Here is an 11,641-nt window from a genome sequence, read left to right as displayed (position 1 = left end):
CGCGCTGATAATAGCGGCATTCGTCCTCAAGGCGCAGCAGAACATCACTCTGCATCATGCAATTCTGGTACTCAAGTACGCATGAGCTCAATTACAGCGACCTGGGGCTTTCGACTAATCCGAGGACGTCAGCTACGCGACGTTATCCTGCATAAGCTCACTTGCGATCGCACCCATTTTGCCGGTCTGGCGCTTGGACAGCAGTGCGTTTGTCGCTCGGGAGCTCAGACGCGGTCGACTCTTTGCGTCGGCACATACCATGAACGACAGCGTGTCAGCACCGAACATCATCGAGAGAGGGGTCTTTTTGAACAGACGAAAGAAGCAAATACAGCTGTCTCACATGAAACAGCGGACTATTCTCGCGCTGGCGCTTCTTATCCAAGTGCGTAGTTCATCAATGGGCATTCGCGAGACTGATCGTCCTTCCGTTAGGTGACTTTGCAGTGGGCGTGGGGAGTTCTTATGTTTGTTTCTCCATCTTACAGCCAGACAGCATGTAGCGCCAATACCGTACTGCTGTTCTTTTTTGTGCCGTTAACTGCCCAAGAAATCAATGACGACAAGTTCTACGTCTGGGTCCTCTGGCTGCTATTTTGTTTGGGAATCACACTGCTTCTGACGATCGTTCTGTCGGTGTCGAGTAGAACTAGAGCGGGAAAGACGCTCTCGCGGCGATCGACGCTCTCCTCTCCCGAAACCTCAGCTTCGACTCCCGTATACAGGCAGCTATATAATACTGCAATTGCATCTATACCCCCGTGGCAGGACCGCAAGAAGCAGCTTATCTTCTGGGGGAACATTGGTTTCGCGTGCCTCTGGATCTTGTACATAGTTTGTGAGTGTATATGTAATGTGCTGTGTTGAGGCGCTGACCAAGGACCGGCGCGCAGTATCTGAACTACAAATCCGCATCAACTGCATCTTCGATGGAGAGAACAATTTTGGAGGCTTTGGACAGGTATATTCTCCTATTCCCCCATATTCACCCAATGGCCCTCGCTCGTTCGCTCATCGCACTCGCGGCAGATCACTGCGCTATTTCTGGCACTTACACCCGTCTGGAGCCTGACCGTCGCTTTATACCGCTATCCAAGTCAGCTGAGGAGACGACGCCGCAGAGAGTTGGAAGCGCTGGCTGCCGCTGCAAACGTGCGCACCATGAGCCCGGATACTCACAGCCACGGAGAAGCATCTCCGCACCCGATAACCTTCCAGCGGCAGTCTCCCACAAATACTCGCTCTGCTGCCTCCTCGAGAGTTCGCCAAGGGAGGAGAATGTCGACGATGCGCAGCGCAAACGGTGGTGGAGATTACATAGAGCTACAGCTTCTCCCAGGAAACTCTAGTCGAGATTAATTTATTCAAGTCGCTCTTCATAATTAATATTGTAATGTAGATATACCCGTTGGATGCATATGATATTGAATGCTAGTCGGCGATCTGTCCAACAACTTCAAGGGCATGCCGCCGTTACATGCTGAGGACAGAATGACTTGTTCCATTGGTTGGCACTTTTGGGATGCTCAGCTTCCACCGACTGGCATAACATCGAAATGAGTGACTATTTCCCAACCCATGCTACATCCACCCTACTCTCGCGTGCATTCTTCTGAACCTTATGTCCCCTTACTTCTCCACGAAGGTCTTGTGAACCCGATAACTTTACAGTCTCGCGGTGAGCTGATGCCGCACGCACGGTCGTCCGTCCGTCCACCGTTCACCGCCCCCGCGACGGTCAGTGTCTCAAATACTGGAATCTTCCGAAATTGAACTGAATATCGTTGATATCATCTAGAGTGTGTGTGGGAGGAAGCCCCTCTTGCAGGAAAATGAGTCACATGATGTCGTCGCTGTGCAGGATCAAGATCCTCGTCCTGCCGTCGACATTGGTCCACCTTCACATTCTCATGCTGCACCCCAACCTCCCATGTTGAGGAAACGTCTCAAGAAGGCTAGAAGTAGACTTGTGCAGCGTGGCATTACATTGCGGAGTGCTGAGCGCGGTCTCAGGTGGCAATGCCCCTGCTGTGATGGTCCGTGTCCTCGAACCAGACGTGGATTGATTGATCATTTGTGAGTTCATTCATGAACCATGAACCGAAGTGAGCGAATGCGGCTGATTCTCAGTCTAGATATACTGCACATCAAGTTGTCTTTGGGAAGAAGAGGAACAAGTTGTGTGATGAAAAAAGGACGCAAGATGACAAGTTTTTGCAGCTGATCCAGGGCTGTTCAGCATTAGGACCCCTGATGAGAGGATATAAGCTCCGCGGGAATACCCGGAATGTCGGTATGTACGTTACTCCTTACAGTCACTGTTCACCATGGAGTCTTTTGTACGAACGAATTATCTACATGCGAGTGTTGTTCGGAATGGAAGCCTCGGATGGGTCAGCGGCAGTTATGGTTTATCTTCGTCTATCCGACTCTGAGTCGACAACGACGACATCGCGACAGATCTGGACAGGGCAGACTGAGAGGGCAGAGGCGAGATGCGTGCTTGAGACACGCAAAAAGTAGACATCTCTTGAAACGCCTCTTGAATGTTGTACTTCGGTCAAGTCGTGAGCAAGCGCGGGAGGCTCATCCAAGTCTGCGCTTACCAGCATCCTGCAGCCCATAATAGAGTTCAGCGCCGTGGTTATACTATGCAGAGGATGGTCAACCCATTAGTGATGATTTAGAGACGATAATGTGAACTTGGCTTACGGTATGGCGGCGAGAAAGAGCGAGGGCTGTACCAGATGTTTAAATGGATTATTGAGCATGTGGAAGATAGGACATACCTTTGTCTTCCAGATGTATAGATTGGCTATTACAAGGGAGCACGAGCAAATGAAATATAGAGCCGAATCACGCAGAAGCACAGTCATAATATGAGGTGTCTTGGTGGTATCAAGTAGCTCTTGCACGAATTTGAAAGCGGTTATTGCGAACACTCCTGTCTGGAATACCAGTTTTGGGACCCAATATACCCAGAACCAAGACTGGATATTAGAGGGAATGCACCCGGTATACGAGGGGGGGAGCGGCATAACTGCGGAATGCATAGTTAAGAGAGGACCCAGTATCTCCAAGCCGGTGGGAGCTGACCTCCGAGGCGATCAAAAACCACCCCACCGACCACGGTGTCGGAAATGACTTGCAGGCCGAACGTGACGACCATTATCTTCAGAAGTTGTCGATTGCAGCCATACATGGCATATATTCTGGATGCCAGGATCGCTGAAAACATGATCAGAAGACGCTCGGCTCGTGAACCAGATTGAATTCTTACCGCTCATACACGAGCAGGTAGGTATGCTTATGTACGGCAAGGAAACCAGCCAATACCTACACCTGTCGTCATGCATATCTAGCTTTACGTTGCGGGACGAGATAACGAGCCAGTGACTCACAACTAACATAACTGTTAGCCTTTCTCACGGCAGCTAATAGTGTACGTACCTGAGGCTGTGTGCTCGGTATTGCCATCATAGCTAACAGGAATGTTAAATGTCCGCGTTGCAACATTACCAGCGTTCGACATACCTAAGCTACCAAACCTATACTGGTGGTCAGTGCATGAAAGACATAGTGAAGTCTGACGTACAATAGCTGAACAAGGCTGAGAACACCTCAAAACGTGAATTAGACGGCAAACGGCAAAGCGATGGACATACGGCCAATATCGATTCTATCGCCACTCACGGTCATTTTCAATACCCAACATCGCTGCATCAGACTTACCACCCAGAATGGCAATCGCGTCCAGTCGAATCGTCGACGCCATGCATAGTCAAACTGCACGTGTGTCTAAAGAAACGAGATCACAATGTAATCGGACAGTGCGCTCACCTCCAAAGACAACGTTAAAGCTAGCAATGTTGAGTATATTACAATAAGTTATAGAGTATGGCCGAGCTTACCATGGTCGTAAAGTAGAATGGCGAGAGATAGTACTGAAGACAGGTCGTCAGTACGCTTCGCTGAGAAGAGAATTCGTACCACTCACACCAAGTATTACGAACTATACGATAGTCATTAAGAAGGTCCGGAAAGTCCATCCCCGGGAACGCGTGGGCGGCGCAAGAGACCACATCTTCTGCTGTCACATCGGGGCTTGATATCATTGTGCACTGAGACGCGGATGTGCGCGGAAGGGCAAAGTCCAGCCTGAGGGTGTTATGTCGCACTCTGTGCTCGCTTTGCGTAAATTATAGATGGAAGTTTGAGGCCCGCATAAGCTCTAGCGGTGCCGGGTGCTGATGGTAGATGAATCATGAGGCTAAGGCCTAAGTTCCTGCATAATAATATGATCGGATCACTGAGTTTCATTGACTGAGATCGCAACTGCAAGCATTGCGTGGAGTACTAGGGTTCCTTATTTTCGAGCCAGTTGAAGCTGACATGAGTGGCTGGCTTCAGGCAAATACCAGAAACCCTTGGAATGGCGAGAATTGTAGAATTGAAGTTGTATTTCCGGGATCCAGACCAGGGACTCCTTTACTCTGGAACAGACAGCCGTGGGAAACTTGACGGACGTCTTTTGCTCGGCGGCGGTCTAACCACTTACAGCACAGACAAATTCACAACTGTGCGCATTCTCCTCTTCCTCCCCACTGCAATATGCGTAGTAGGACAGCGCACTATGCCCAAATCACCAAGTAACAGCATCACCGTCCCTCCCAGCGCAAGTAAAAGCCATACTGGCGCCATGCTACTCACCTGCTCGCTGGCGCACATGGCAGCAACTCCGAGTCCGTGTCAACCGGCCCCATGCTTCGTACGACTGCCTGCGGTGTGGCCATGAGCGCGCGTCTTAGCTCACCTACCTTCTCAAACGGTCTGTGATGCAGGAGGATATGATGTTGCGATCAACGCATTCGATGTGGTGCAAGGCGCAGCTCGAGTTCTCCATGCGTTCGTCTTTCGTAATGTCGCAGCTTACGCTTGACCGAGTCGACCATGTGAGTGCCCCAGTTGTGGTCAGTCGTCGACCGCTGACATAGGACAATAGGAACAATTAAAGTTCGTCCGACCGGACGCTCGCACAGACTGTCGCTGCAGTCACCGCCCACTTGACGCCAAATCGCGTCTTTAGCGCCTCGATTTCCCTCCACAGTGGGCCACATCCGAGATCTCGTCTTCGGCACGGCGAGATTTTTGTGGGCCCACTCGCTGGACGTAATTGTGCACCGGGCAACGCCTAAACGGTCGACCATTCTCCGTACCGAAAAGGAGTCTCGCCGCGTCTCCCGACATCTCGTTATCCTCTGCGCAGAACGCCGCGAGATCTTAGCCGAGGACCACTTGGGATCTCAAGCTATTCCACAGGTCTACCATAAATCGAGTCATTCCGTAATCGTATCCTGAATTTGGCTTTTCCGTCCGCATGTGGTAGGAGTGTATTGTTCGGAGCCGCCGGACACCCTGAATGATGTATCTCAAAATGGAGATCCATCGTCTCCAGGCGTCGGGCCATTTGTCAACGCTTTAGATGGCCGCTGTCCTGCAGCCCTCCGTACTGCGGCTATAAGATGCCCTCCATGTTGCGCCTTGGAATGTCTTTTCCGGGACCATCACCTTCCCTTCTGTACTGAAACTCGCACGTTCTCGATTATGGTCGAGTCACAGAAAGTCCGGGAGAGTGTTATTTCGAGTGCGTCGACTGGTCATACCGAGGATGTTGCAGAATACGTTCACGACGGTGGGCTTAAAGCATGGCTTACTGTCTTCGGGGCGTTCTTGGCCCTGTTCTGCACATTCGGACAGCTAAACTCATTCGGAACCTTCCAATCATGGTACACGGAACACCAGCTGCACAACTTACCATCTTCAACCATCTCTTGGATTGGATCTCTGCAGCTCTGGGTGTTCTTCTTTTCGGTCAGGACTCGCCACGCTCCTCACGCGTTACATGCGCCTAACAAATTAGTACAGGGTGGTTTTGTCGGTCGACTATTTGACCAACATGGCCCAAGAGTCCTCATGATTCCTGGGACGGTAATCCTGGTATTCAGCATAATGATGACAAGCATATCAACCGCTCTTTACCAGTACATCCTCTGTCAAGGCATCCTCTTTGGCCTTGGCGTGGGCATGATGTAAGCCTTTGTTCCCTACGCTAGGGATCCGAAGTGGACTTTTGGTGTTCTAGATTTTATCCAGCTGTCGCCGCCGTATCAACCCATTTTCACCGCTACAGGGGAACCGCCCTCGGGATAGCCATAGCCGGCTCTGGGTTAGGTGAGAGCAATGTTTTGATAGAGTGAACCACTATTGATTGAACATGCGATCTAGGTGGTGTCGTTTATCCTATCATGCTCCGTCGTCTTTTCTTGCAGGTAGGCTTCGGATGGGCCGTGCGCATATCTGGTTTCGTCTGCCTCGCATTATGCCTGGTTGCATTAGCGACGGTCACCAGCCGGATACCTGCAGGACGCCGTGTCAGACCCTGGTTTAACTCCGGAATGTTCTATGACGCCCGTTTCGTGCTCACGGTTGTCGCGAGTATATTCATTTCATTTGGTGAGTACATCCGCGCGCCCTCGGTATTACGGAGCGCCGCCGCTCATGATTTCGTGCTTCAGGCCTCTTTATTCCCAATTTCTACATCGTTGATTATGCGATTGCACAGTCCGTCTCTCCCACGACTGCGTTCTATGTTCTGGCCATCATGAACGCTGGGAGCGTCCCGGGGCGGCTTGCGCCGCCATTTCTCTCCGACGCGTTCGGCAGGTTCAACCTCATCGTTCCCTGTGCCTTCTTGGCCGGGCTCTTGGCGCTTGTCCTATGGACATCCGCGCGAAGTTTGGCAACGATTATCCTGTTTTCGGTGCTGTTTGGCTTCTTCTCGGGCGGATTCAACGCGTTGATCGTATCATGTATTGCACAAATATCCGATGTCGAGGAGGTTGGAACGAGGGTGGGGATGCTATACACCATTATTTCATTCCCGTAAGTTGAATTACCTCCTGCCCCAACGCGCGTTCCGCTCATGATGATATTGGCCACAGATCACTTGGAGGCGGCCCTGCTGCTGGCGCTTTGCTCAAGTTCAATCACGGATCGTACACAGGAATGATCATCCTCAGCGGTGCAACTTTAATGACTGGATCATTATGCATGCTTGGTGCACGCCTGAAAATTGACCGTCAGTGGTCGGCTCGAGTATAGACTTCAGAAATATCACTGTATTGTATTGACTCATGACCCAAGACTAGTACACAGTTGCATGATATTGGACTGCATGACTGCTCACGACTGCTATTTCTGACGAACAGCCTATCCTCTTTATTACTGTATTGCTTATAGTGATATCCCAATCTAATTGCGTTTGTTGGATATTCTTACGCTGCCTCCGTGTTACAAGCTGATGTGGCGACTTGACACTTGAATACGATGGTCAGCGATTTGCCTTATCAGGTAACTCCGTCGCTATGACCGCAAGTCCGGGCGCAGTTCTCTTAGCAGCGACCCCCTTTCTTTCTGTTTATTACGACCACGGCCCTTGTATACGATCCGAGCGAGTCAAGTGCGGTATCATTTGAACGTTCTACGAATTACACTGCGCAGCGCACGCAGCCTCGAGGGTGACACGGTCTCACCACGGATTAGGAGATTTCAGGTATATAGCTGTGTGATGCCAGTGTTTCGCGCAGTACTCACAGCCTTGACACAGCCTTGACACTCGAGAACCACAAATACAGGCTATTCTGATAGGGCGGACGATTGGCTAGCAACGATGTCGAGGTATCCAGAGGTGAGTCTGAGATAGTCGCTCTCGACCTGCACCTTACCCTTGTCCAGGCAGACGAGGCCCAGTATGGCCACTATAACGACGGTCACGGTCCCTATCCAACTTACTCGAATCCCTACGAGTCTCAGTACCATCCACAGCAGCAGTACGAGCTTCAGCCGACGCCCGTTCCGTATGAACACGAGCACCAGCCTTTCCAGCCACTACACGCGGATCCCAGCATGCCATTCGTAGGGTCACAATCTCCTCCACATCCTAGCATGTACCACTCGCCCCCACCGCCTCTTAATCCATTCACGAATCCCGCGCACTCAATATCCCCTCCTCCGCATTTAGGGCCGCCGATACACCCAGGATCACCGCCCTTGCTCCATGCGCAGTCGGCGGACTATCTGAATCCTGGTTATGGCAACATGCACAGCGTCACTCCTCCACCCGTCCACATTCAGCATTCTCCTATATCGCTATACGATTCGGGTCCCTCTACGGAAGCATTCAATGATCCAGATGAGGATTTGGACGATGCTGGAGACTATCCGCTGCTGCGACGCAATCACAGCCTGGAGTCGGCAAGTCTGCCCATACCAGGTGAATACGCGGCTGTGGGACAGGAGGATAGGGATGAGGAGACGAACATCAGGTACGGTCGAATTCCACAACGTGTTCCGCGACGACACAAGACGATCAAAAAGGTGGAGTGAGTACCTCTTCTTGGCTCACAATTAAGACTATTCTCAAAGTGTGGCAGGCTGTTCCAGGGCAACTTTGTTCTGGACTCGGCCGTGCCTACGAAACTGCTGAAAATGTGCGGCTTGCAGAACGAGCGCGAGTTCACGCATATGCGGTACTCTGCGGCGACCTGTGACCCGAACGATTTCAAAGATTCTGGCTTCACGCTGCGCCAGGTGCAATACGATCCGCCCCGACGGACGGAGCTGTTCATCGTGATGACCATGTACAACGAGGACGAGGAACTGTTCTGCCGCACAATGCATGGTGTGATGAAGAACATCGCGCACCTGTGCAAGCGTGACCGCAGCAAGACATGGGGGAAGGATGGGTGGAAGAAGGTCGTGGTGTGCATCGTGTCGGACGGGCGACAGAAGATCAACTCGAGGACGCTGAGCGTGATTGCGGCGATGGGGGCGTACCAAGAAGGTGTTGCGAAGGTGTGTCATACTCGTGTCATAAATCTGCACCGGCTGACGCGCCGTAGAACATTGTGAACGGGAAACCGGTCACCGCACATATCTATGAGTACACAGCTCAAAGTGCGTGATCACTACTTGCCTGGTCATGAGTGCTCATTTTTCGATAGTCTCCGTCTCGCCCTCAATGAAGCTGGAGGGCGCAGAGAAGGGGATTGTTCCCGTGCAGATCATTTTCTGCCTGAAGGAGAAGAACCAGAAGAAGATCAACTCGCATCGGTGGTTTTTCAATGCCTTCGGTCCGATCCTCCAGCCTAATGTGTGTGTGCTGCTGGATGTGGGAACCATGCCCGGACCTACATCCATCTACCACCTGTGGAAGGCGTTTGATATCAATTCAAATGTAGGCGGAGCATGTGGTGAGATTGTTGCTCTGAAAGGCAAATATGGGCAAAACTTGATTAACCCTCTTGGTGAGCCATCTCTATTTTCCTCCTCTAGTGTGTTGACATTCGTCTGTCAGTTGCTGCTCAAAACTTTGAGTACAAGATGTCCAACATCCTTGACAAGCCTCTGTACGTAATCCAGATGATGGATCAATAACTTACTGAAAGCGTTTTGCGTTATAAGTGAATCGATCTTCGGTTTTATAACGGTGCTGCCGGGTGCTTTTAGTGCATACCGATACATTGCCTTGCAGAATGATCACACGGGTGAAGGTCCGTTGCAGAAGTACTTCCTTGGTGAGAAAATGGTACGTGAGGTGACCGGGTTTACGTTCGCATTTGCTCATCGGAACCTCTTTGCTAGCATGGTGCTGGAGCAGATATCTTCACGGCAAATATGTACCTGGCAGAAGATCGAGTACGTGTGTCAGCTGACGACCGATCGTCTGCACGGAGTACTCATGATCCTGGTCATCTTAGATTCTATGTTGGGAACTAGTCTCGAAGCGGGGCGGCGCATGGATCTTGCATTACGTCAAATCTGCCTATGCAGTAACCGATGTACCCGATCAGGTTAGTGATACCGAGTCTGAAGGTTCACCTTGAGCGCTGATTGGCGAGGAATACTTACTTTGCAATAGGTCCCCGAGCTTATCTCTCAGCGACGACGATGGCTGAATGGCTCGTTCTTCGCGGGAATCCATGGCACAGTAAAGTTTCACTACATCTACCGGTCGTCGCACACGCTCTTGCGCAAGTTTTGGATTCATGTCGAATTTATTTATCAAACATACAATTTGCTGTTCTCATGGTTTTCTCTGGTGGGTATTCGACCCTTGTATATTTTATGCGTGCTCATCTTATAATGCTTAGGGCAATTTCTATATTTTCTTCATCATCCTCAGCGACGCGCTGGAAGATCCATCATTCCATTTAGGCACGGCTATCTCAGTCGTCAACACCATCTTGAACTATTTCTACCTCGGTCTTCTGATCATGTGTTTCCTACTGTCACTCGGTAACAGGCCACAGGGTGCGAAATGGGGCTACACGTTAGCATTTGTGGGCTTCGCATTCATCACAGTGTATATGACCGTGAGTGATGCGACGGCAACGCCATTGGGCAAAGACTGACCGCTCCGTGGCAGGCCGCAGCATTCTTCCTTGCCGTGAAGGGGATCCAGAACGTTATTCATGCCGATGGCCCCTTGACTGTTTCGTCCCTGTTCGGCAATGCCATTTTCCGGGACATTGTGTTGTCTGTCCTGTCCACATACGGGCTATACATATTGGCATCGCTCATTCATGTAGGTCTCGTTCGTGGGCTGCAGTCGGTGACACTGTTCCTGATGGACCAATCTAGTTCGAGCCATGGCATATGATCACGTCCTTCTTGCAGTACCTGTTGATGGCGCCATCATATATCGCGGTGCTCAACGTCTACGCAGTATGTGTCTACTTTTCCTTATATTAACTCAGCTGACCATATATTACACAAGTTTGCGAACGTCCAGTATGTCGCGAGGATGATCTAACTGCATATTTGGGCTTATACTCAATTTTAGTGATGTCTCGTGGGGTACCAAGGGGGATAACAAAGTTTCCACGGATCTAGGAGTTGTCACGACTGGGAAGAACAAGAATGAAGTCGAAGTCGCTGTACCAACCGCAGAAACGGATATCAATGCTGCATACGACGATGCCATCCATGTTCTCCAGACAAAACCACCCAAGGAGGATTCCAAGCCCGACCCCCAAACCGAACAGGAGGACTACTATCGAGGTTTTAGGACAAAGTGGGTGGTATCGCGACTACAGACATTTTAGTGCTGACTACTGCTTGCTCAGTGTACGTGAAGCCTCACAGATATAACCTAGTGTGAGTTTGAGTTCACTGACATGCATGCTCCAGGTGCTGTTATCGTGGACACTGTCAAATGTAAGCCACAAGTTTTATCTCGACGAGACAATGTGCTCATTCGAACCATTTAGGGTCTACTGGCAGCGATTATCATGTGAGCGATAATGATGTCTAAAACGTCTTATGGCCTACTCATGCCTCGTGATAGAACGCTAACGGGTAAAGCGTCTGATAAGGGCGCGACAGCGACCGTTGACGGGTATATGGCCTTTATCCTATTTTCTGTCGCCGGTCTTGCGTGTGAGTGTTTTCATTATGAAATTCATGTTCACCGGCTAAGTCATCCCACGCAGTCGTCCGCTTTGTCGGTTCGACGGCTTATCTTTTGGTCCGGTTGTTTGCTGGTGAATGAAGGGCGAGGAAATTGCTCGGTGTGCTGCAT

General features: G+C 50.7%; 4 protein-coding genes across 4 annotated transcripts; 3 read left to right on the top strand and 1 right to left on the bottom strand.

Moving 5' to 3' along the window:
* Window positions 1–259: 259 nt before the first annotated feature.
* FIBRA_01795 (uncharacterized protein) lies at window positions 260–1,359 on the top strand (the record flags this gene model as incomplete). The annotated part of the gene is made up of 4 exons (XM_012323666.1): window positions 260–385; window positions 436–838; window positions 894–961; window positions 1,030–1,359. The coding sequence occupies 4 exons, from the start codon at window positions 260–262 to the stop codon at window positions 1,357–1,359; spliced, it is 927 nt and encodes a 308-aa protein (XP_012179056.1).
* A 219-nt stretch (window positions 1,360–1,578) lies between these two features.
* FIBRA_01794 (uncharacterized protein) lies at window positions 1,579–2,066 on the top strand (the record flags this gene model as incomplete). Its single annotated transcript, XM_012323665.1, has 3 exons — window positions 1,579–1,737; window positions 1,799–1,961; window positions 2,014–2,066. 3 exons carry the CDS (start codon window positions 1,579–1,581, stop codon window positions 2,064–2,066), a joined length of 375 nt encoding a protein of 124 aa, XP_012179055.1.
* Window positions 2,067–2,404: 338 nt separating this feature from the next.
* On the bottom strand, window positions 2,405–4,115 carry FIBRA_01793 (uncharacterized protein; the record flags this gene model as incomplete). The annotated part of the gene is made up of 13 exons (XM_012323664.1): window positions 2,405–2,554; window positions 2,607–2,649; window positions 2,713–2,738; window positions 2,790–3,040; window positions 3,097–3,228; window positions 3,281–3,403; window positions 3,451–3,548; window positions 3,596–3,610; window positions 3,666–3,679; window positions 3,733–3,786; window positions 3,841–3,860; window positions 3,912–3,944; window positions 3,998–4,115. 13 exons carry the CDS (start codon window positions 4,113–4,115, stop codon window positions 2,405–2,407), a joined length of 1,077 nt encoding a protein of 358 aa, XP_012179054.1.
* An 804-nt stretch (window positions 4,116–4,919) lies between these two features.
* FIBRA_01792 (uncharacterized protein) lies at window positions 4,920–11,611 on the top strand (the record flags this gene model as incomplete). Its single annotated transcript, XM_012323663.1, has 26 exons — window positions 4,920–4,952; window positions 5,620–6,089; window positions 6,143–6,231; window positions 6,286–6,513; window positions 6,576–6,942; window positions 7,002–7,138; window positions 7,695–7,747; window positions 7,795–8,441; window positions 8,493–8,913; window positions 8,961–9,015; window positions 9,063–9,365; window positions 9,416–9,467; window positions 9,523–9,646; window positions 9,703–9,756; window positions 9,819–9,911; window positions 9,980–10,159; window positions 10,212–10,433; window positions 10,487–10,645; window positions 10,702–10,785; window positions 10,838–10,851; window positions 10,904–11,134; window positions 11,206–11,215; window positions 11,251–11,277; window positions 11,331–11,353; window positions 11,408–11,499; window positions 11,553–11,611. 26 exons carry the CDS (start codon window positions 4,920–4,922, stop codon window positions 11,609–11,611), a joined length of 4,227 nt encoding a protein of 1,408 aa, XP_012179053.1.
* Between the last annotated feature and the right edge of the window lie 30 nt (window positions 11,612–11,641).

The sequence above is a fragment of the Fibroporia radiculosa genome, assembly GCF_000313525.1.
Source record: "Fibroporia radiculosa TFFH 294 genomic supercontigs, scaffold911, whole genome shotgun sequence".
In the NCBI taxonomy this organism is placed as follows: Eukaryota; Fungi; Basidiomycota; class Agaricomycetes; order Polyporales; family Fibroporiaceae; genus Fibroporia; species Fibroporia radiculosa.
This window is presented reverse-complemented; position numbering and strand designations above follow the sequence as displayed.